We start from the raw sequence: 25030 nt of genomic DNA, 5'->3' as shown, positions 1-25030 counted from the left end.
TATGTAGGAGCATTTTGCATTACGGCACTTTCCATACCAACTCCATAGCACCAGGCAGAGTTGATCAAGTGTACTGCAGTGGACTTCCTACAGCATCCCACAGGAGTAGGGTGATTTCCAGCAGAAAATCAGCTATCTCCAAAGAATATGATATCCTAACCTGCCCATGTCACACCTTACACTTACCTTTCATTCCTCTGCCTCTCTAAAACTGGCTGGGTTCAGGCTCTGCCAAATACTGGCTGAAAAACACTCCTGCTAGTATTTGCTCTATGATAAAGCAGTTTATTAACACCACAAGAAAACCTGTTTCAATACCTGTTTCAGAATCTACTTGGCAGGTTCAAAAAGGCTGCTCGCATACACCAGTTGGGAACCATTTAAACAGCCAAGATTTAGACTTGCCAGTACTCCTGGGAAGGAGTCGGAGCAGACCGGAAGGGCAGGAATTTTGTGGGAGTTGAGATAAGGTCACAAATGCCACCACACTTGTATTGAAAACTTTGAAATAGGAGAGGGAGACAGCTGAGGGCTGTAGGACAGGATCACAGCCTGGAGTCGCTGGCAGGACTTCACAGGGCTTGAAGAGTGAAAGAGTGGGGGGAAAAACCCAGTTGAGAGAGAATCGTTTCAGCACAGGCAATAGGAACTGCAAATGAAAGGCAATGGGAACTAAAAGGAATGATTAAGAGCCCCAATATTTTATTGGCAAGTTCAACATCTGGTTAAACAACACGTATTTGAAGCTTGACATCCGGTAGGTCTTGTATGCAAACCATGACAGCACCTCAGCAAAGTCAAAGGGCTGAAGGATATGAATTTGAATGCTATGAATTTGAATGCTACAGGCTCCCAGGAGCAGGGCAGAGAGCAGTATGCAAGCAGGTTAGCTGGGAGGAAGGGAAGCAGGGTGGAGGAGAGTGGGGGCTATACAGCTCTAAGACATCTGCCTTCCCTAGCTCCAATTAACCAGCTAATTTCCCCAGGCACTCTCTATAGAAACAAGCTTCTCCAGAGAGTGATTCACTGCACAATGTTACACTGCTGCTCTACAGTGCTCCCGTGGATTTATTCTTCATGCCTTAGAGGAATACTGCTCTCGCCACCGATGCAGAGCGCACCCAGGGAAACATGGTGGCTAATTTTGATGCCTGTAGATGGGGAGGGTAAGTCCTTTGCTCTCCCTCCCTAGCTACCTGTTGTGAATTAGTGTATAAACAAGTGGTAGTCACCCCATATTTGCAGCTGAAGAGTCTGTCAAGAAACAGCTCCTCTTGTGCTGTCATACATAGCAGATAAATACACACACAGCAGATAACTTAATTTCCTTCCATTCCCAGATTGGAATGAAATGGGACTGGAGATTCCAATCCCATTTTACCACAAATTGACTTTTTTCCCTTCATACAGCATCAGATCTACCCAGGCAATGTCCATCACATTGATAAAGAAGTCCCTGTGAATGCTTGGTAAGGTGTTCATTTGGGTAGGCAAGCACATGAACTGCCTGCAGAGATCTGCTGCCAAACCACGTATTTCAACCCACTGAAGTCAATAGGAAGTTTTTCACTGATTTAAACAAAGGAGTAGCTTTAAGCGAATTTCACATGCTGAATCCATTCACATATCAAGTTCCAGTTGCTCCTAAATCTGACTGATTGGAGAAAATAACACAGAGTCTTACCTTCTCTGTTTATAAGTAACTGAACTGTAGTCAGCTTCTGAATGAACACTTATTTACCCAAAGGAAAACTTTCTTCCCCATCAATATTGACTGGCTGTAATTCTGTAGCCATTCACAACATCTATGTGCCCTGATTTAAAATTGCCCAAGTAATAACATGAAAGAGAAATGGTGGTTCTGTGTTTGAAAGAACAATTGCACAGGCTGAAGTCTGCTGCTATATTAATATAGCACTGACAGATGTTGTAATTAGAAAGTAAAAGGCAAACAAAGGAACTGTTAAGGGTTCTGTGCACTGTTTAGGCTTCTCCTAAAACTAAAATGCTTCTTTAGGGAAGTGATAATGTCTTCATACGTGACCTTGGGACTACTATAAAATGCCTCACAGGTGTCATATGCCATAACCTGTCCTGGGTCTCACTGGGGTAATTTTCTTCCTAGTAGCTGGTATGGATTTGTGTTTTGGATTTGTGCTGGACACACTGTTGATAACCCAGGGATGCTTTTGTTATTGCTGAGCAGCACGTACACATGCTTGAGGCCCTTTCTGCTTCTCACACACCCTACCAAGTGAGTGGGCTGGCAGGTAGACACAAGGAGTTGGGAGGGGACACATCTGGGTCGGCTGATCCCAACTGACCTAAGAGATATCCCAGACCATAAAATATCATGCTTAGCAATAAAAGGTGCGAGAAGAGGAAAGAAGAGGTGGATGTTTGGGGTGATGGTGTTTTGTCTTCCCAAAGCCCCGCTCTCCTGGAGATGGCCAAGCACCTGCTGACCATAGGAAGGGATGAATCAATCCCCTGTTTTGCTCTGCTGGCGTGCACAGCTTTTGCTTTGCTTATTAGACTGCCTTCATGCCAACCCACAAGTTCTCTCACTTTTGCCCTTCTGATTATCTCCTCCGTTCCACCAGGGGAGAGAGCAAATGGCTGTGTGGGGCTTAGTTGCCAGCTCGGGTTAAACCACAACATAACTGCATGGCTATATTTGCAAATCACTCCATTTTCTATAGTCCTATTCTAATTTTATCACTATTTCTAAGTAATTTCACTGTTTCCAGGAGCACACTAGTTATTTTTTTCCTTGAAAGTTGGATGTATATTATTTTTTGCAGTCATCCACTCACATGCTGAATTAGATACAGAACACAAATGAAGGACAGTAATATGCTGCTTCCAGAAAAGTATTTAAATTCAGTAGAAAGCAGCCATGTGATGCATTAGTTTAATGTACTGTTCTCATTTCTGCACTGTTCTCATTTCTGCTGGGAAAAGATTTCTATGTTGGCACAGGGCACCACTGAAATAGAGTGAACTCAACAAGGCATCTCTTAAGAGACAAGATATTTCTTCTGTTCTGGTTTGATTCTATTTGAAGGTAAATGGTTTCCAGTGTGAAACAAAACCCCACCCAAACAACAAAAACACCAACAAACCCCCCTAAACAGGCACAACAGCTAACTAGAGCAAACACATAGAACAGTGCGGGATATCTGGAAGAAAAGGTTGGGACTGTGGTGGCCCAAGTTCTGCAGATCAGGTAAAGAGGTGGAAAACTCACCTAGAACATCATTCTAGGTAAATACTTCTTTCTAGGTAATAGTACTAAATGAGATGTACCTCATTGTAAGACATGTCAGGGGGGAGATGAGAACTCATGAGGGAAAATCATATCTAGTGTTTGCAGCCCTCCAGTATCTGCTCTTGGGGACATTTCCAGCCAAGTCACAGGGAAGCTTGTTGCTGCTAGGTTCCTACCTGCCTGGAAGGACAGCAATGCATTGGAGCAAGGTAACAGCGCTTTGTGTTGGCACAAACCAGAAGGCACAGGGTACAGCCCAGACTCTCCAGCCTACCCAGAGAGCTTAGGAATCACAGCTAGGCAAAAAGAAGGTAATGAAACAGAAATAGCAACTGCCTGATGGCAACAGTGAGCTCTAGCCCTATAGCTTTCCCTTCTGCCGTGTTCCCTAAGCGCAGTCTCAGGAACGGATTCTCTCTGGCTGTTCACAGTGCTGTTGGATCTCCTCAGCAAGGTCAAGACACCGCAGAATTCTCCACTTCTCAGCAGCCAGCTCTTCCTTGGATACCTGGCCCAGCAGTTTTTTGGCAAAAAGGTTCTGATCCTGCATGAAAAGGCCCACAGCAGACCTCGGGGCTTGAGGGAAGTTCTCCAGGCAACCACTTGTGAAACAGAAGTTGATTTTCTTTTCACGTCTCATCCCTGGTCCCCTTTCTTCAATCCAAGTCAGAGGTCTAGTGTGGAGGAACAAAGAAAGAGTATTTATGAAGAAACAGAATCAACAGTTCTAGTTCTATTTGCAGAAAATGCCCTAATAAATGCACCATTTCAATCACTGCATATTCAGGTAACATTTTCTGACCAACGTGCCTAGTCGCTGCAGAGTTGAATACCAGGTAACGGTCTTTTAACTCTGCCACTGCTTCATGCCATGACTTTCAGCACACCATCTGAGCTCTCTCTACAGCTTTGATGAAGCCAGCAATGTCTAGCCATCTCACAGCGATGAGGGGAATTTAATCTGCTTGTTTGTGGACTTGGATGAAAAGTGCAGCTAAACATCCAAATATTTTGTGTGTGATCCAATCACAGCTAAATTCACAAGGCCCTCAGTGCCCAGTTATTCCTCCTGCAAGAATAAATTTAGGTGAACAAGCTGCTTCCATGCAAGCTGAACACCACCCCTTTACAATGAGCTCAACAGATGGCAAGTTCACCCATGCACACACTAGCATCCATGCTCTCCAAGCTTTTCAAATACGTTTCTTTCTCTTCACTGGGAGCACCAAGTTGATCCTAGAGATTTCACCACAAAATGTCAATTTTACCTGTTTCAGCTACATTGACTCTCAAGCAGGTCTTAGTCAAAGTCCTGTCTCAAGTCAACGTGAGACAGTCTGCAGGCCTAGCACTGGTGGTGTTGGCTATTGACTGGCATAGCTCACAGGTCCTCGCAATTTCCTCCCCAACTTCCTAGTTTGACTGAGGAGAGAGGAACCATGGCACATGCTGCACCATTTCAGGGACTTAAATTGCAAATGCGTGCAGAGGCTTTGAGGAATGGTCCTCAACACAGCCACAGCCACGATCCTCCCTTCCTGCTCTTTTGTCAACTGCCTAAAACATGCCATTACCTTTCTACAGCTCATTCATCAGCACTCGCTACTGCCTGTGTTTAGAGGATGCACATCATTTTTCTTATTTGGTTATTGATGGCCCTTCCACAGTCCTCTATGACCCATTTTAGTCTGCCACTCACAAATTATGAGGGCATCAACAGCATGGAAGAATAAACTCTGTCTTCAAGTACTGCCCATTAAATCCTCAATATCATTAGATCTAAAAAGAAAGTCCTTGTCAATCTGCCCTGAATGCTTTCTTCAGAGCACTCAGCTTAATGATTCTGCACCTCATCTTTTATGCTTTAGGATCCAGTTTTTATATTCACATCATTGTATCAATTATTCTTCACCAATTAAGCATGGCCAGATGAACCTGACTGGATAGAATAACACAACTGGAGAAAAAAAAGAAGAGACCAAATCACAGCCTGCAAAGTTCACAGGGAAAAATCCTCAGGGATAATAAATGCAAAGATACCTTGTGTTTCAGGAAGTCTCAAGGCTACATGTCATTGCAGGCCAGAAGGGTGCTTGAGGACCATATCACTCGGTGTTTTCTATGTCCTCATCTGCCTTCCCTGAGGTGCTGGATGTTGACCTCGGTCAGAGGCAGGCTGCTGAGCAAGCTGGGTTTTGCTCCAACTCAACAGAGCTGGTTCTATGTTCTTATGATAAACAGCTACAGAGGGTTCAGGCCACTGTTATTCGAAGCTGCTTTATCTCAGGTAGACGTATATGAAGAAACCACTGGGCAGCCATAGACAAAGATCTCCACCATGCAACAGTGGAGAGACCATGATACGATCCAAAATAGGCAGTGTCAGTGCCTCCCTGGGATGCCCTAGTGCACACACACAGCAGTGATCAGGCTCAAGCGTATGCTTCCTTCTGCTCTAGCCTGGGGAAGCCAGTGAACCAGAAGCACAATCATGCAGAGAGGGCAGAATTTAATCAAAGTGATTAAAATGACTGATTTAGATCAGTGGGCAGGAAAATGTTGGGTTTAGAAATAGATCTATCTTCTTCTGCAATCAGAGTTTTAGTTATTTTCCCAAAGACAGGTCCACTTTACTTGATTGGTAACCAGAACTTATTAATTTTTTAATTAACAACAACTTCTACACTAAAATTAATCCCTCTTCTGCCATAAAAATACGCAGACTGCAAGTCTCATATGATTTAACTATAACTAAACAAGAAACAGGTTTGTATTTTATGTCAGAAAACTGTGAAGGGCTGCTGCTTTTCAAAAAGTAACATACCATTTTCATTAAAGATTTGTAGGAAGTATTACAGAGGAAGTTAGTTATTTAGAAATGTTACTTAAAAGCAACAAATCCAGCATTTTTGGTAGCTGAATAAAGCCACATAAAATATGTTGGACAGTTAAAGATGACAAAGAAAGTTTAACCAAACAGTAACAAACCGCTTTTATACTAACTTCTTAAAAGCAAGCACCATCTGCAGTGAAGAAACCATCCTGACTTACTGCGGTTGTTCTGTCTTTACAGATTGCTGACTGGTAGAGCTCTCCTAGCTATATTTTACTCAGTGATTGGAAGAGGCTTTCTGCTCTTCTGATTCTCTTGTTTCCTCAAATAATGAGTGGCTCTAGTTGGACTGTGCTAGCTCAATAAACCAAAATGGGGCAAGCAGTCTTTGTACCTGCAGAAGAATTAAGCTGGTTTGATGCTTGAAAGAATTCTGGGTCCACTCAGCTTAATATTTTATGCAGCAACTTCTGCAGAAAGCAGCTATTACATGCTTTTTTACGGATGTCTGATTTGAAGCTATTTGATTAGATTTTGTAAGCTTAGATCTCAATAAAAACGTCGTTTCAAATGCTTATTGTCAGATTATGTGTTCAGAAAAAGTTTAAAAGAAATTAAGACATTTTCCTTCTCACTCTTTGAGAATGACAATAATTTTTATTTACCATGCAATCAAAAGGAGCTACCTTACCTTGGATGGGAATTAGAGAATTAGACCCTACCCATAGATAACATCAAAAGAGACAGTGCCCAAATCATTTTCTCTCCAGCTCGCACTGAAAATTCGTTTCTGACATTTACTGAATCCAAGCTCCATAATCCTGGGACAGGAACTGCAGTCCCAAACCAGCCGTGCTGTCAGTGGAGGTTTGGCTTTTCTTGGATTGCTCAATGTTTTATCACAGAGAGGCTGTCAGCTCAACTCTCTTGGAAACAGAACAGAGGCAGAGGTCATCTCTCAGATAGCTGGGCGTCAGGCGTTAACACACACCTCCAAAATCCACCCGGAGACAGATGAGCAGCCAGCACGGGCTCTGCAGCAGAGGCAGGCTACAGCCTTTGCACAAATCCCTGCTTAACAAGCAGAACACAGGCTCCTGCATTCTGCACCTGCTGTATTTTCCAAGGTAAAAAATAGGCTGAATTAACCTGATTTCTCAGGGTTAGTGCATTTGTGTCTTTCAAAAACAGATGAAAGAGCTCTGACGGAAGGTGCAGACCTGTCCCATCCTTCGGCACAAGAAAGGTTGGGCAAATTAGAGCTGTAACACCATCACCGTTACTGCTGGGCCATAACTTCATTTGATAGAGAGTGGGCCAAATCCTCTACTGCTGTAACTCCATTGACGTCAATGGGGGAAGGTCAGCAGGAAATATGGCCCTGCCACTGAACAGAATACAGGAACGCTATGTAACTTTCCAGCCAGCGTAAATTATCCCACAGGCATAAAGCTGACTGCCCCCGAGGTCATTAAAATGCTCATGGTGACAAAACACACACTGACCCATACCAACAGTAGTGGGGATCAGTGGAGTGGTGGAGAGCAGGAAAAGAAACAGTAATCTAGAAATGGGTTTGTATCTAGCAAATATTTATGTCAGCTAAGGACTACTAGGAGACAGGACAGCCAGGGAAATGTTTAAACCACCCACTAGTTCCACCTGCTGGAATTAGTTCAAATCTCACTCTATAGATCTTTACAGCTACTTTTAATTACTGGCAAATTGCTAGGAGGGTAAACAGAGTTTTTATATGGAGTTCTGTCCTCTCAGAACTGCGTTTTTAAAGGCACTGGAAATGATGTTTTCTTTAAAAAGAGAGGAAGACTGGTAAGACAAGATGCAAATCCCACAATAAACTGCAGTGGGTTTTGTAGGACTGGCTGGTAAAACACTTAATTAGACCCATGGTGAAACCAACAGTTCAGGTGAGCCCTGGTTATTCACTCCCCACATGGGTGGTCCTTCAGGTTATTAATTTTTAACTAAAAGCTTCCATAAAATTCCTAAAGAAGCAAGCATTAAGTTTGGTGGATTTTCTTTTTTGTTGTTTTGGTTGATTCTTTTTGGGGTGGTTTTGTTGCTTTGGGGGGTTTGGTTTTTGTTTTGAGTTTTTTGTTTCTAAGTGTTCTAGCAGTATATGCGCAGTACAAAGGGTACCTTATTACACACACACAGGCCAGAACATTTTCCCATATGGTCTCATTTTCCCTTGCTCTCCTTAGTCTTCTTGTATGCCTTTTCTCAGATGCCTATGAAGAGGTCATCTCTCTCAAAGGCACAGCATGCTATATGGAAAAACAGGAAAGCAGGAGTGAAGGGAAAGGAATAAACTGTTCCATCACCATTCCTACCTCCTAGGAAATGTATCAACCTTGGGTAACTTCTCTGTACCTTTTCATGTCAGACGATTACCCAGTTGCACCTATAGCATGCAGTAAACTGTCATCATAAGACACTTCAACCTATCTGAGGGACATGACTTTAAGGCAGATGGCCCAGAATGACAAAACCTGGGAGTTTCCAGTGAAACACTACACCACCAGACTTCAAGTTCAGTACTCAATCCACAGTATAAAACACTGGTGACTTACTTCATGGTCACATAGTATCTAAAAATACACATTTTGTAGCATTAAAAATATACTATTTGATAACTATTGTTATCATATAAAAGGAAGGTCAAACATTATTATAAAATGCATCATCAAAAGAGTTTTCTGCAAAGAAAGTCATAGTGCAATGACTGGAAAAAATGGCAAGTAATCCTGGCTGCTGGATTCTCACCCATGCAACGAAAGCCAAAAAGAAGAAAAGCAAAAAGACAAGAAAGGGAAACAAATTGTTGTCCTACTCAGGAAGTATCGAGGGAACTTCAGTACCACAGATTAGGCATTAGTCAAAAGCAAACCTGGCATGTTGGCATGTCAGTAGTTTATTATACCTCTGCTCAAAATGTATAATTTTCAATTAACTTCCAGCTAGTACTACCTACTAGCACAGCATTACAGTGCTATAAGTTAAGTATCACAAGCAGTGCACCACCTTTTCAAACAGCTGGAGTTTTTCAGCCTTTAAAGAAAGATTAGCTTTACAGCTAGAATGTCTGATGCCTAACTTTCAGGCTTGTTTGTCTTGTACACTTTCATGCTGACATCTACCCATTCCATTACCAAAGGAGGAAGAGAGGATGCAGATCCCCTGCAGATGACACCTGAGGAGCCTGACTGCCATGCCCATTCACTTACTTCTTGTTTGCTGTCTGAAAGTGAACAGTCATTCTGGAATAATTCTTATCCTTCTGCTTTTCTCTGGTGGCAGAGGTAACAGTGAGGTCTCCAAAGAGGTCAATCAGCCAAGTCAGTCGGGCAATTCCACTGAAAGCTGGGAATCCTGCTTTGTTTTCATCAAGGACGCTACCTGGCAACACAGCAACAGAAAATCTTGAGAAATGGGAAAGAGAATAATGCCCTCTACATAGGAAAGGATGAAGAAACTGCAGTGTTGCAGGCTTAGAGACCAAGGTGTAGAAAGGCCATGAGTGGAGGGACTGAGCAGGAAAGTCAACAAACACAGTCAACCTTGAAATCAGTTGGTGAGGTATGAGAGAAGGCTGCACAAAGTACATATACAACAAACCTTTCAGGATACGTTGTAGACAAGAAGTTATATTCAACAGAATAAAGTAGGGAGAAAACAATAGCTTGAAAGCCTCTCCCAACTCTTCCAGGGTCAAACACCAGTAGTGAAAACAAAGTCCCCACTAGAAACTGGGACACTTCCTCAGAGCTCAGTCTCTTCTCCGAGACAAATGTGAATGAGAAATGGCGGTCACTACCACCAAAGTACAGAAGGGGTGAGGAAGTATCCTCTCCTCCATACAACAAGGCATGGGCTTGCATTCTTCACCAAATAGCAGAAAGAGATTAGCAAAGCAACAGTCCATAGAAGACAACTGTTAAGGCAAAGGTGCTTTCTGGACAGCTCTGCAATGAATTTCATTGGAATATCCCAATATACCTGTGTCTCTAGTCAGTTATAGGCAGATTCTCATCTAAAAGGACTGAATGAAGCCTAGAAGGACTGGAGTCCCTGTGGAGCAGTCAGACAAATCCAGATGGACTTCAATTCCCTCACAGGTACTGACCTGTGAAATGCAATGTTCCCTTCACCAGGTCTTTCCCCGCCACCTCTTTTTTCAGCTGCTTGTACTCTTCAGTCAGAAGTTCAATGTGCTCCACATGAAGTACTTTATCTGCCATTCAGAACAAAACAAACAAACTAAAAACCCACCAAAAATCAGGACAGACCAAATAAGAGTTCTGAGTGAATCAAAGGCACGTCTAAGCAATAAAGGCTTCACCAGCCACCCATGGGAACTCACTTATAAATGTTCTCATGCATGGCTGGTAGAAAGATGTCAGAAAGAAAATCAGACAAGGGCCCTGCTCTGAGACGTCAATCTGGGTTAAGGATTTTTCAGGAGACAACAGATATAGAGACTACAGGAACTGTAGCCACTATATTTAACAGGAACTCTGTAATGAAACTCAATACCCAACTAAAGCTGAAACATGAGTCTTCAAAGCAAAAGACAGACTAATTCTTGGCATCTTTCCCCTCACATTTCCTTGTCCCGCATTTCTTTCCTACTACCCTGTGAGGAAAAAAAAGGAGTAAAAATATTATAACACTCAGACCCAGATTGTAACAATATGTTAAAGATAACCTCCCTCCACTGCAATTAATTGGACTACTTTGGAATAGAGGCTATCCGAGCCGGCATTGTGCGCTTTCAGCCCAGAAAGCCAACCGTATCCTGGGCTGCATCAAAAGGAGTGTGACCAGCAGGTCGAAGGAGGTGATCCTGGCCCTTTATTCTGCTCTCGTGAGACCTCACTTGGAGTATTGTGTGCAGTTCTGGTGTCCTCAACATAAAAAGGACATGGATCTGTTGGAACAAGTCCAGAGAAGGGCCACGAGGATGATCAGGGGACTGGAGCACCTTCCATATGAAGATCGGCTGAGAAAGTTGGGGCTGTTCAGCCTGGAGAAGAGAAGGCTGCGAGGAGACCTCATAGCAGCCTTCCAGTAACTGAAGGGGGCCTATAGGGATGCTGGGGATGGACTCTTCATTAGGGACTGTAGTGACAGGACAAGGGGCAATGGGTTAAAACTTAAACAAGGGAAGTTTAGATTGGATATAAGGAGGAAATTCTTTCCTGTTAGGATGGTGAGGCACTGGAATAGGTTGCCCAAGGAGGTTGTGAATGCTCCATCCCTGGCAGTGTTCAAGGCCAGGTTGGACGAGGCCTTGGGTGATATGGTTTAGAGCGAGGTGTCCCTACCCATGGCAGGGGGGTTGGAACTTGATGATCTTAAGGTCCTTTCCAACCCTAACTATTCTATGATTCTATGATACACACTGGATGTGGCCCTCATTCAGTATGTGTTTTTCTGAAGGTTTCCAGGAGAGACAATTTAGGCTGCTGACAGTAACTGCTGCTGCTTCAAGAGAAAAGGCATAAATTCTGCTCAATGGGAAGCTATTTGGTGAGCAAGAAGGCAGTTAAGTGGTGATGGCACAAGGAAACAACAAAGCAGAAATCCCATACTTCTAGTGTTACAGGACAAAAGTCACAAAGGAGATTTTTAAGACGTAGTGGTTTAAATAGTGCAGCTTGTCCAAAGGGTCTGAACTGTGCTCCTGCCCAGCACTGTTCTTTTCCTTGCAGCCCCATACATCCCCATTGGTCTCAACTGAACTGCCAACTCCTGACCCTTGGCACAGCAGGGATGGGACCACACACTTTCCAGAAATAAAGAGATTTTGTGTTTCAGACAGGGATGTGTTGCTGGCCTACTATAGCATGAGAAGCTCTGTGTGACCAGCACATCACAAATACGAGAAGTTAGGGGAGCTGTTTCCGGTTTATTTTCAGGGAGAGAGAACAGCAAAGGGCACAAGTCAAATGGCTACACTAATTAAGTGCTTTACTATCAGGGTGACAGACATTTCCTTCTCTAACTGCATTCTTAGCATCACAAGCAGAGACCAGTGCTTTTGTGAGGGCAAATGTACCTTACTCTTTGCAATGACATCTGTGTGTTTGTTTTCCCATTACACACAATTTAAATCCCATATTGACACGTCTGAGACAAGCATACTCCCTTGTATGTTATGTTATGACTAAGAGCAGACTGGAGCCCTGTGAGTCTGATGCCTTTGGTACTACCCAACAGGTTAATACTGCTTACACCCTTGAGAACATGTTACCTTTCTGCTCAGCCATCTCACAGAGCTCATGGGCCGCCTTAGCAGACAAAGCCATGGGATACTCAACAAGGACATGTTTCCCAGCTTCTAGAAACATTCTGAAAGGGATACAAGATCAGACTTTAAAAAGAACATCATCATAATCCTCTCTCTGCACTGTGCAAGCTGCTTCTCATTCCCACCGTCAGCCCCCTGCGGAGAAATGAACAATGCAGAGTAACAGAAACCAACTGCAAGTTTCCCAGCAAAGACTGTGTGTGGCTACATCACACATTTAAACCCAGGGAGAGCTGGATTTTAATTCTTTTTCCATAGAATCTTCTCACCTATAACAAGTCACTAAAATGCTACAGTGCTGAGCACTGCAATTTCTAACTTCCAGACACTTGAGTGGCTGGAGTGGGGCACCAGAGTGTCTTTTGTCTATATGATCTGTGAGGAAAGTCTTCGGATCCTGGTTTTAGCTGCCTGTTCACCAAACACAGGCCTAGAGGTATGCAATTTGAATTACCTGGGAAATGAGTGCATCTTAAATCCTATTTTCTTCCGGGACTTACTGGGTGCCCTAGGGAACTCACTATCTTTTGCTTTAGGCTTCTAGTCTGGCAGTCTCTTCTCCAGTGTCCACATCCTCTCCTGAAACAGCTTTACACAGCTCCTGTATGCTTCTAAATTACCAGAGAAAGGGTAGGAAAGAGGGGGAAAAAAAACACTTCAAAATACCTGATGGTTTCTTCATGGCTTCTGTTCTCTGTGCTGATGAAGGCTGCATGGATCTCTTCACTTCTTAGAGCATCTTCGAGGCTAATCTGCTTGACCTCATTAATATTGCCAAAGCTTCTCCTGTGTATTTAGCATAAATACAACCAGGGCAAAACTGTCACAGTCCGTTCTCCCCAACTGCATGTAGTGCAACAGCACACAGAAATTGTTCCCATGGATGGCTGTCTCACTGAGCTCAAATGGGGTAGAACAAAGGCAGCTTGTTATCCAGGAAGATCATGTGCACTTACAGACAGAAGGGGAGTGCACAAAAGAACAAAATAGATGGGGCAGTGTGTAGGTGGTGGTATCAATACAGAAACTGTCCTGCTATTGAAGTGTAAAGTGCTTTCTGATTAGTTTTGTTGTTCTGGTTTTTAATAAGCATCATTACAAAAGAACCATTTTAAAAGAGTGACTAGAAGGAGGACATTGCTCCTATGGGAGAACTTCTCCCCACCATGCTGGATAATATGGGCCAAAGCACTTGAGTTGTCAGGGCCACATGCAACTACAAGTACGGACAAGAAGGAGATGGACAAGGCAGATGCTTGGCTATGATGGCACACACCCCATGCCAGAGCTAAGGGAAAGGCCTTGGCCACCACCCTGAGCAATCTCCACCTGAAAATGAAACACATGCAACCCCCCCAAAAGCCTTTTACGGCAGTAAAGACTGGAGCAGACACCTTGATAGTGTTAGGCTAGGTGACAGAGGGCATGAGAGTAGGCCACAAGCCGGACTTGAAAGCAAAGATAAATAATGTTTGCATGTGATTGGAATGCAAAGGAAAAGACAACGTATCCAAGCAAGCTGTCTGTGGACCTGTGAACTGCGCATTTTGACAGCACTGTTTCTCAACAGAAGTAGTGAAAACCCTATCTTTAGTGTTGTTTGAGGCTAGCTGTACCACTAGCAAAGGCATCAAGGAACCAAGAGTCTATTTGGCAGGGAAATAGACTGGATGACCTAATGAGTTCTCTCAGTCTTAAACAAACAACCCTGACTGCATGATTTAAATATAGCTGGAAAAATACATTCACAGTCGGAGATCCATACATGTGCTGCTTAACTATTTAAAACCTTGATGTTATGGGGCAGACAGTCTAGCAGGAATGCTCAGAGGGAGGTATATACTAAATTTCCATGTCTCCAAGCTAGTGAGAAAAACTCTGGCTCTCTAAGAAGCAACTTTACTGTAGGTACTAAATTAAGGGATTTTCTTTAAAGACACTACAGGTTCAGTACCTGGTCAAAAACAAAACAATTCGAATTTTATGATGAAGTTCAATTATTAGGAATGTTACAAACTTCTGTTTTTGTAAAACACACCTTTTTTTAAACGGTAAAACTTCTTATGTCTTTTAAACATCTCTACAAATGTCATGCAAACAGCTCATTAGAGTAACTATTGTCTGTACCACTCTGAACCTACAGGAAATCTTAGTTAGACAGAACTGCATTTCCTTTTACCACACAGATCCTACAGCATGAACATCTCCCAGCTTTTACTTCAGCACTTTAGTATCTCACTAGGGTAATCCATTAGTTCCCTCTTGCAAAGCTTTCTGTGCTCATTTCCTAGCTGCCACTCAGAATGACAGGCATATTTGCATACACTTTTCCTGTTCAGACAGCCTTAATTATAAGAGAAATGTAAGACTTCAGATATTCATCCCCTGCCCTCTCAAATAATAGTCTTTCTTATGGAAAGGCATGTGCACCAGAAGAAAGAATCATTACAGTACACATATTAAACATGCTAAGATGGTATTTCTAACCTGGACACAAATCCAAAGAGTTTCAGGTGCTCGGAAGGGCTGGAAGGCATCGGATTCATCAAGTCCCGGATTCGTGCTAAGCCAGCAATTCCAACTCCAACCACCACTGTCCCAAACATTTTGTTAATCTGGCCAAAGGGAAAAAAAAAAAGCAACATTTATTGTCTTTTAGTGGGGAGAGAAGTATCTGGGAAGAGAGGAGGGATGATGGCTTACTCTTAAACCCTGCTTTCATACAGCCAAACCTTATTCAGATATCAGCAACCAGCTAACAGAGATGTGATGCTACAGGCTACTGAGCTCACTTGAATCCCATTGAGATGTGGTCAAGCAGTTCAGACTGTCACAGGGCTGGTCTTGAGACTTGTATTTAACAGCTATGAAATCACAGCTCCAGCACAAAGTTCTTCCTTTCTGTGAATAGAAGGCAGACTTCAAAAGTGAGACATTCTGCTATTTATATCAGCATTTCCATGCTGGAAAGGAGCCAAAAAGCTCTACAAACCCAGCAGAGCTTTATATAAACCCTGCTGACTTCCTGAGCCTCTGCAGCACAGCCTGCCCTGGGCTGCCACACCAACATTCATAGTGCACAGCAGCATAGCTGAAATACTTTGGGACAGGAAGCAAAGAGCATCTTTTCTTCCCTGTGTAACCACTGGCATGTCCTACAATATCAAGATGCAACCAACCATCTGATAATTTGGTCAAGATGTCGGCTTGACATTTCCATGCATGAAGAAAGCTCTGCCATCCCTTTAATGACAAGCAGGCATGTCTTCAAGATTTACATCTCCCAGAAGCGCATTCCTGCCACAATTGCATCATAGAGAGGACGAGCCAGGAACTGCACTTGCTGGACCACTGGCAATAAATTCTCCTGTTGGATTTATGATTTGTCACTGATCTGCAGAAGCACTAGGCAATTGCTGTAACCTTTCAAACCTGCACTGTTCCACCACCCTGAGGACTAGCAACACTCTGTACAGTAATTTTAAGATTTACAGGAAAGCCATCCTAAAACCAAGCCAAGTCAGCCCCACTGCATTTTTTGTTCCTTCCATCCTACTACAGCATCCCTTCAAACTGTTTGTTCTGTTTCAGTGTTCTCCTTCCTGCCACTGCCAATCCCCTCACCCATATGAACTCTTTCAATCAGTTCCACTACCTGGCTGCTGCCTTTCAAATCCTCCTAAGACTTAAATGGATAAAAGGACAACCCCACTTCACACCTCCTTGTGCCTCTTGTCTGACAAGATCACAGTGCAGCAGCACAGCTGTAAGAGACCATTCTGCCAGTGTTAGAGGTTGACAGCTGCTAAGAAATTACATCAACTGACACCAAGAGAAAAGTTCATCAAAGAAATCACGTGTCATTTGGATTTTGTTTTATTATGAGCTCCTGCCTTCTCAGGAAAGTTCTGCTTTCTTATACATGCCAAAAGGGTACCAGGGTAAAACATACAGCAGCATGTTTAATATAAAAGAAGTGAGTGATATTGGAAGAGTTTTCTAGGGGATTACAATGACGTGTCATTATCAAATATCTGAGGTACAACGTGATGGCACATTGTAAAAGAAACTTGTAAAAGCCTTCCTTGTAAAAGAAGGAAGGAGAGATGTATAAGGCTGAGAGCGAGCAAGGGGGAAAAGACAGTAACATAAGCACACAACCCATTTTCACTTCCATCCACAGTCAGAGCCCTGGTCTGGGCTGAACTTTCTCTATGGCCGAAGAGAAGAGACTTGAGTGTTGCCGAATGATCTTAGCTGGAAGAAACTCCTTGAGGTCACCCAATCCAAACCCCACTCAGTGATACCAGGGTCACACCAAGTTCTGACTGACCCCACAGTGACAGATGTCAATCTGGCAACCTCCCAGGGCCCCTGATGCAGCCTTTGACCACCCTCACAGCAAGAACTTCTTAGTATATACTTCTTAGTAGTAGTAGTAGTATCTAACTTCTTAGTATCTACTCAGAATTCCCTTGTTGCTTTTTGCCATTTCAATGCAACAAGCTACACTTTTGCTAATGTAGTCAAGGACACGGTTGGCCTCTTCTTTGTCAGAAGAGAATGCTGTGGACTGAGGTTCAACTTGTCCACTAGCCTCTGCAGGGCATTTTCTGACTTTCCAGCTGGCAGTCCTCAGCCTGATGCACAGGGTTATTCCCCCCCCGGACAAGGGACTCCACGTTTGCCTCTGCTGAATTCAGGATGCTCCTGTCTGCCGTTCCTCCAGCCTTCCCAGGCATCAGTGGTGCACTGACCACTCCCCCCAGTTTGATTTCATCCACAGACTTCCCAAAGCTGCACTCTATCCTATTGTCCATGTGGCTAATAAAGACGTTTAACAGTACTTGCCCTTTTCCAGTCACCAGAAACCTCTCCTGATTGCCAACTGGCTTCACAGTGACATCAACCAAGTCCTTCAGCACCCTTGGATGTACCTTGTCTGGTGCCAGGGGCTGCTGCACATTCAATTAGCTCAAGAGCTCTATCACTGTCTTCTGCTACTGTAGGTAACGCTGAATTCCTACAGACAACTGCTAGCAGACTCAGAAACCCAGGAAGTCTGAGGACAGACCTTTACTAGTCAAAGCCACAGCAGAAAAAGGCATCAAGTGCCTTTAATTTCCTTCACCTTGGCCCCACTGAGCTGCAGGCTCAGATTTACTCAGCCTTCTTTTTGTTACCAGTGCACCCAGAGAAACTTTTCTTGTGGTTCATTTCAGCTTCAGCTGAGCTTTGCCTTTCCCTGCTCTGTCCCTCCAAAGCTTAGTCACTGTCTTTATGTCCCTCCTGGATAGTCCCTCCCAGCTTATGCACTTCTGTGTTTGAGCTTGGTCAGGTCCCTGCCAATTCACACCAGCTTTCTGCTATGCATGGCTCTGTTTGCAGCACACTGGAGTGGGAAACCTGTGCTCTGGGGAGGTTGTCCTTGCAGATCAGCCTCAGCCCCTCTGATCCCCAGGGCAGTCTCCCATAGGATCTTGCCAAGCAGAGCCATCAAAAAGCCAGAGAAATGCTTTTCTGAAGCGTATGGTTGTAATTCTTTAGAGTCATGAAGGGCCCCAGTGTGAATCTGGACCAGTTCAGGAGAGGTTTAGAAGCAGTCCAGCTTGAGAGTAACTGATCATGGGCTTACTTTAAGTTCAGAAATTTTTGAGGTTACTGAAGCGTTAAGCTGTTAATGCTCACCTACTGCCTTTAGCGGGACTGGGAGTGGAAGTCACACAGCAGACAGATTCCCCTGAACCTCCTACAGTCATCTCGCTTCCAAGAACTGCTTGTTTCTCTGCTGATCTGCTGACCTCCTTCTCCAGTGAAGGGGAGGAGGTGGGGAGCCACCTACCTTCATGCCATGAACAAAGAACATCTCTCTGCAGATGCTTGTGTTGCTGAACATTGACATTTTTGCCTCTCCTTTGAAAAAACTTTCGAAGTTTCACCTGATGACCTCCCCAGAAATCACATTTTAAGAGGGGCGAGATGATTTCAACCTAAACCTAATAACTGTTCTGATGCAACATGTTGTCATGGCAACCAGCCATTCGGTCCAGGTCAATGTTTGCAGGCTAATACGGTATCCACACGGAAAGAGACAGCTGCTAAATGTACATTACAGAGCCTTTACTTTTGCACATAGTGAGGAGAAAAATCGCTATGTCTGCATCCCTGCTACAGCTTTTTATTACCCTCATTTTGCCCACACAACAAATCCTGCAGCTGTTCAGGGAGAAAAGTAAATTAGGTGTTTTTTGGAACCAGGTAAGAGCAGAATAGAGAACACTCATCTGAGAGTCCAGATGAATATATGAATATTTACTCCTTACTTCAAACCTTTGCATGAGGGTAACAGCAACATTCTCTTTCAGTAGGAAAATGATGAAGGAGGAAGCCCAAGCTGTAAACTGCTGTGCCTGTCTTCCATGCTTTTTTCTTAAACTCAGTGATATTGGTTAAAGCTTTAACAAAATGATTTCAGAGGTGTTTTTAAGGCTGCTGAACTCTGACTTCTGTCATACTGAAAAAAGAAATGTACAGTAAGTGATATAACAGTGCATCAGCCTGCATCCAAAAGCAGTTTCTCCACCTAAGTGGCTGTAGGAAAGTAAAGGGGCTGAGGAGAAGATTAGAATGGGACATCCTTCACACTCACAGATTGTAATTGAAGAGTACCTCCCACCACCCAGCACCTACTGGCCTGGCCTAGTTGCACGAAGCTCTGCCAGCCTCACCATGGGTCCCCTCTGAACTGGGGCATGGTGAGTGCTGGCTGGTGTGGGAGCTCTTTCCCACTGATGGCCAGCACAAAGGAGGTCCTCTTACCCAGGGAGACAATCCCTGCATGGCACAGAGGTAGAGATGAGAAAGGCATCTAGCTGAAGAGGATCATTTATCCTACACTAATACATCATTGTCACATCACCCCTCTGCTCTGTGTTGAGATTTCTGTGACTCTTTGGCTTATTTCCTCCATTGGGTGGATCTAGGCTAAAAACCCAAACAGCTCTATACTCAAATATTCTTGCAAAATTCAGCAGTAAAACAGCAGCAAACCAAGCAATGGGTATGCTCAAAGGGATCAGTCACCCAGCAAGTGTGTGCCTCCCCAGTACAATCACAATGGGACTTCAGTCCCTACATCTCAAAACCTCTTACCTCACTGAGGTGAGCTTATGGGGAGCAAGGCTTACTTCTGGTTTGTGTGCTATCACTTAAGGCCAATGCAGAGCCAAGGTAAAAGGCAGAACTAAAGAATTATCTTCCCGTCAAGAAAATTTGTCATGGCCTTTCTAGACATGACAGGTTGAGAACGGGTACACAGAGAATGTCAGTAAGCCTTGTGCATTGTCCCTGCAGTTTTCAAAGTCTCATTCCCACAGAGATGAATGAGTGACTCACATAAAATCGAAATATTTTGCCATTAATGTCACCTGCAATAGCGTAACACTGATGTGGGAGGCTTTCCTGAAGCACTCCCAGCCTGGTCTTTTTAACTGTGCCACTTCAAGTGACTACTGCTTTACTGCCACACGTATCTTAGAGTAGCAGAGACCTTACGGATGAGTACTTAATCTGAAAACACTGCTGTCAAGGTTTGTTCACTTTAGCAAACTCAACAGTTGAACCATTTCATTCCTACAGCTATTTTTCAGCAATTCTGTCTCCAACACCCCCTTTCTATACTTGTCAGATCTTTGCTTACATTAAATCTATAACTCTACCAAGCCTGAGTGCCGACACGTCATCATTTCCTTCCTGCTGCTTACAAATACACCATGCAACACCCCCACTCCAGGCAGCCACCTCCCAGTACTCCAAAGAATAAAGGAGAACTCACATGGCCAAGTGCCAGCAACAGAGACTGGGATTCTGGGGCTGCTACTGGGCAGACTGGGTGTCTGAGCCTGGCTGCTGGAGGGATCCACCTTGTACTTTATATATATATATATATATATATATATATATTCTCACTAGCAGACCTTCAGCCAGAGATGCTGCTGGTGCCATCTGTGTTTCTGTGAGTGCTCTGTCTGTAATCTGTGTGGCTGGCCACATACATGTCTATATATGCGGTGTACCTGTGTGCTCTTTGTGTGAGTGGTGACTGGGAGTATGTTTTCAGCCTGCTCAGACCAGGGTCCATGGAGCTGTACAGCCCTGCCCCTTTCAGGCTGCGTCAGCCTGATATTTTCCCCTAACGTAACCCAGAATGGACTGAGGAATTTTTCCAGAGGTCTCTGTGAGGAGACTTTTGGATTAAACATCATAGAAAATGTATCCCCTGTTACAGCAGCAAAGCCCTGAGATGAGGGTTGCAGCATCTTCCCCAACAGAAGTTTTTGGGGGAACCCTGGACAGACAACAGCGGTCACAACTTGGCAGAGGGGTGTTGGTACATGCTACAGCCTGTACCACCCCATCTTATTCTCATTGTCTACTATTAGCAAGACACATCTGCCTGGAGCAGAGAAAGCAGGAGCTGAACAATGTGGCTTTTGTTAGTGCTGTTTTTTAAAAGGGAAGAACTGCACAAATGCGCCAAGTTAGCAGCCCATTCAAAGGCATAAATATCCTTTGTTCTGCAGAAAGCCATTTACTTGCTTTAACACCTGTATGTGCTGAAGCACCTTCTCAAGGAGACCATACATAGGCGTCACTAATCCTAACTATAGGCAGAACTTGAAGGAAAAACAGAAATGAAGGCAAAGAAAATAATTGCTAGACTGCTAACACATTGGAGCGTGACTTTGTGTTTTTGCTCTGCCTTTGCTGCAACCAAGAGATAAAAGTAGTCTTTATGCAAGAAAGAGTCAGGAAAGCAACTAGGAAAACTCTTCGTTATTTCTTTTTAAAACATTAATTGGCCATAAAATGAGAGTCAGAACTTTCCTTGAAAACCTGCCAAGGCCGTTTACAGTCTCCATATTTCAAAGGAAAACAACAGCACCGAGAAGCTGCAGAGCAACCACATATATCTTCCTTGAGAGCTGTTTGTTAGTCTTAAGTATCACACCCCCCACCTCCCAGTGCCTCCCAGTGCCTCTCCATCTCTCACACTCATCACTCTGGCCATCACAACCCAAGCCCCAGTCTCCTGGCAGGCACATAGGCTCTGGTGAGCTATAACTTCAAGGCACCAACTCTCGCAGAGGTTTGCCAGCAGAAAACAGTCTTTCATCCTGACTGGCACCACTGTGCCTTGGAAACAGCCAGAATGGTCTTTTCCTCCCAGCTTTGAAAAGCGATTTGAACAATACACATGCGTCATTTTACATTTATAGGCAGGCTTTCTGATTAAATTCTGGTTCTCCAGCTGGCTGCCAAAGCTGAGGTTGATGTAGTTATACTGAGATATGGCCAGATGCTGTGTTACAGCTGCCAAACAAGCACCTTTACTCTGTACAATGGGTGATTAATAATAAATGACTGCACTCATAACAGATACGCTGTCTCCAGCATTAATATCTCAGCAGAAAGAAAAACATTTATTAAAACACACTTCTGCAGCCTAACCCTGCTGACTCCAGAGTCTGCAGTGGTCCTGACTGCCATCACACTAAGGCAGTTCTACACAGACTACAACTTCATACTTGCAGCAAAGACATTTCACAAAAGTAATATAAAAACCATAACGGGTACTGGAAGAATCCAAAGATCTATTTTTAATACATAACATATTCCACCCTGTGGGTGACTAAATCAGAAGTGCTGTGACATATGTGCATGGCTATGAATGACCATTTCATCCTGTTTTCTGCCTGTAATCACCGTTTGTGGTTCAGATTTTGTTGCTAGTCTGAAGAAGAAAAACAAAGCCAAATAACACTTCTGAGATGGAGTCCCAGAGGTGTGTAGAGAAGCTAAGTCCTCAGTCAGGCTCGTTTTGTTTGAAACTCTGAGAGAAAAAATTACATTTTGATACACCTACACTGCTAAAGGCTAGAACTATCTAGGAAAGAACTGAGCCTGCCTTTAAGGCATGAAAACTATTAAGATGACACAGAATCATAGAATCATAGAATAGTTAGGGTTGGAAAGGACCTTAAGATCACCTAGTTCCAACCCCCCTGCCATGGGCAGGGACACCTCCCACTAAACCATATCACCCAAGGCTCTGCCCAACCTGGCCTTGAACACCCCCAGGGATGGAGCATTCACAGCTTCCCTGGGCAACATGAAGGGCTTCATTTTTTATTTCATAAATATAAAAATATCTCCTTAAAATAAACCAAAAACCAACCCATTACTTCCAATGTCAAGTTTCCAGGAACTACTCAGGAGGGAATTACAGATTGCTTTGTGAAACTTCTGGCGGGTAAATAAACAACCCCACATAACTGCAGCCTCATCACAGCTATCCTTTAACCCAAAGGCTGTTTGTACATGGCTAGTTGGCATACGACTCAAGCAGAGAGAGCCACAAAAAGTCCCCAACATTTCTTTCAGGCTTTAATGTACTATCAGTTTTTGAATGTGGATTTGTCCCTGGCAGTAGAAGAAGAGTGTTTTAACAAGGAACTGTCAATTACTTTAAAGTTCAGTTTCAGATGAGTATTCAGGAGAATGCACTATGGATGGTATGGAGCTATCAGCAGTTCACAGATCAGAGTTTTCCATGGGATCAAACAGTATTATTGCTCCAGTAGCAGTCCGTGTCTCAACACAGCCTGGAGAAAATAACCCTGAGTAAAGCTAAAAATGATACTTGCTCAAAGGGGAAAAATAAAAAGGTATGATACACATTACCCACCATTCGCTTAATGCTCATGTAAACACTAAAGCTGTTAGACTTGAACTCTGCCAACTCCCTGTGGACCATGAACGGTGTCCCCTGGCCCCCCTGCAGAACAATAAAGCCACCAGAGTAAAGTCTCCACATGGCTAACCACTGAGACTGCTTAAACACCTGTTTGATAAGAGACCTTGCTGGTTTGTGCTGACTCTTCCACTTTTTTAAATGGAGAGCTTTCCTTATTAAAAATAAAATAGGAGGACTGCTCATCCATACCTGCATTTTGGGGGAAACTACTCAAAGCTAATCCCATGAAGTGTAGCTGAATGGGCAGGGAGTTGGGACATGCCAAATAATCTCCCTGCATTCCCTTCCCTCCCTTCTGCTCATTTTGTTTTCCCTGTGTCACCTAATGAGGTAAGTGGCTTCTTCACCTCACTTGAACAATTCACAAGTGCTTTGCTGGTAAACTCTAATGCCAGGAGAGGCTTCCAAGCCTTTGCTGCAATGAAAGTGATGACGAACAATTACAGAGAAATGTTCTGATATATCTTCTAAATTACTACATCTGTCCCCGAATTTGCCTGCCCATTACTGCAGTCCTTTCTACATATACTTTCTTCTCCAGAGGGCTAATGAATGCAGAGCTGGGCTGAGCAGATGCAGGAAAGCTGTATTTCCAGGCTGTATTCTTACTTTCTTCCGTAAGTTTACTGGGTGACCTGAAGCAAGCAAATCACATCTCCTTTTCCTGTCAGTCCTCCCAGTTCCAGAACAGGGGAAATTTCTCTTTTCTGCAAAGCACTCTCAGACCTCGTGATGGTAAGTGCAATGTAAGAAGTCGGTATCATTACAACCTCTCCACTGTAGGAAACCCTACACAGATCAGACATCTAGAAAAGGTTGCTATAAGTAATGTTTGGTTAGAAATATCTATATAAACCAATACCATATAACATGTGGAACATGAAACATGTGAAACATGAAACTTTCCCTTCTCTTGCCATTAAATTCATCTGAAACCCCAGCCCTACAAGGAATTTGCAGGCTTAGCTTTAATCACAAGTAATCCCATTGACATCAATGAGAATGCTCCTACAAGTACATTAAGAAATAAGAGCTTTTGCTGTTTGCTGTAATATTAGGCAGAGAAACAAAACACATCCAGCCACAAGTATGTTCTTTTAATATCTTTCTGGACTCAGCCCAGTTGATGATACCTATCTTCCGGTCCACTAAAGGTCACTGTATCCCAGATCTGTAACAGGCTAACCTATTTTGAGAATTCCCCAAACAAAAAAAGCACTCCTGCTACATGCTGCAGTCACCATAAAGATATTGCTTACCATGGCTGATGAAGCCTCCTGCCTCCACCGTTAGCACAATGCAACTCATAACACCAGAGGCTTGCCCCATACTCTCTTCAGAGCAAACAATATACATGTAAATTGTAACTGGTCAGGCCAGCATACCTTTTTTAAGCAAACTTTCTCTTTTTCTACCCCAGCAAAAATGTTTTCACCCTTCTAATATCAACTGAGAGTGATAGAAAGTTGGGGTTTCTTTAATAACTAGATTGATAAAACTTGGCAAGTAGCTAAAGTTTTGCATAACACTGTAATCCTAAAAATGATGCATGAAACAGCTAACACCTCTGTCATTTTATCAGTATACCACTCTTCAGTAGGGGCTGAAAAATGCAATAGATGCTCTCCATTCCCATTAAATTTTTGAAATATACCTATTTCAGCAATTGTCCGAGTAAGAAAAAAATAGCTCTGAATGAAGAATAACAATTGAGCTCAGTATTTTTCATCTTACTGGGCATCACAACACTAAAGAATATACAGGCTAGCCACTAGC

General features: G+C 43.5%; 1 protein-coding gene across 8 annotated transcripts in view; it reads right to left on the bottom strand.

The window, feature by feature from the left end:
* Positions 1 to 680: 680 nt before the first annotated feature.
* BLVRA (biliverdin reductase A) overlaps positions 681 to 25030 on the bottom strand; it is a 46323-nt gene continuing 21973 nt past the window's right edge. For 5 of the 8 annotated variants that reach the window (XM_061374958.1, XM_061374953.1, XM_061374950.1 and 2 more), the window contains 6 exons: positions 14926 to 15053; positions 13105 to 13224; positions 12382 to 12479; positions 10252 to 10359; positions 9353 to 9524; positions 681 to 3945 (listed from right to left, as the gene is read on the bottom strand). In XM_061374958.1, coding sequence (XP_061230942.1) covers positions 3672 to 3945; positions 9353 to 9524; positions 10252 to 10359; positions 12382 to 12479; positions 13105 to 13224; positions 14926 to 15044 — 891 coding nt within the window. In that variant the 5' untranslated portion in view covers positions 15045 to 15053 and the 3' untranslated portion in view covers positions 681 to 3671. Of the gene's footprint in view, positions 3946 to 9352; positions 9525 to 10251; positions 10360 to 12381; positions 12480 to 13104; positions 13225 to 14925; positions 15054 to 15141; positions 15340 to 25030 lie in introns of all 8 variants that reach the window. The other 3 variants (XM_061374956.1, XM_061374957.1, XM_061374955.1) reach the window with 3 other exon arrangements.

This window comes from Neopsephotus bourkii, unplaced genomic scaffold (assembly GCF_033783945.1).
Source record: "Neopsephotus bourkii isolate Nb327-2 ecotype Australia unplaced genomic scaffold, CSIRO-AGI_Nbou_v1 NB_1655, whole genome shotgun sequence".
Taxonomy (NCBI): Eukaryota; Metazoa; Chordata; class Aves; order Psittaciformes; family Psittacidae; genus Neopsephotus; species Neopsephotus bourkii.
The sequence above is the reverse complement of the archived record's forward strand: the minus strand, read 5'-3'. Positions and strand labels throughout refer to the sequence as shown.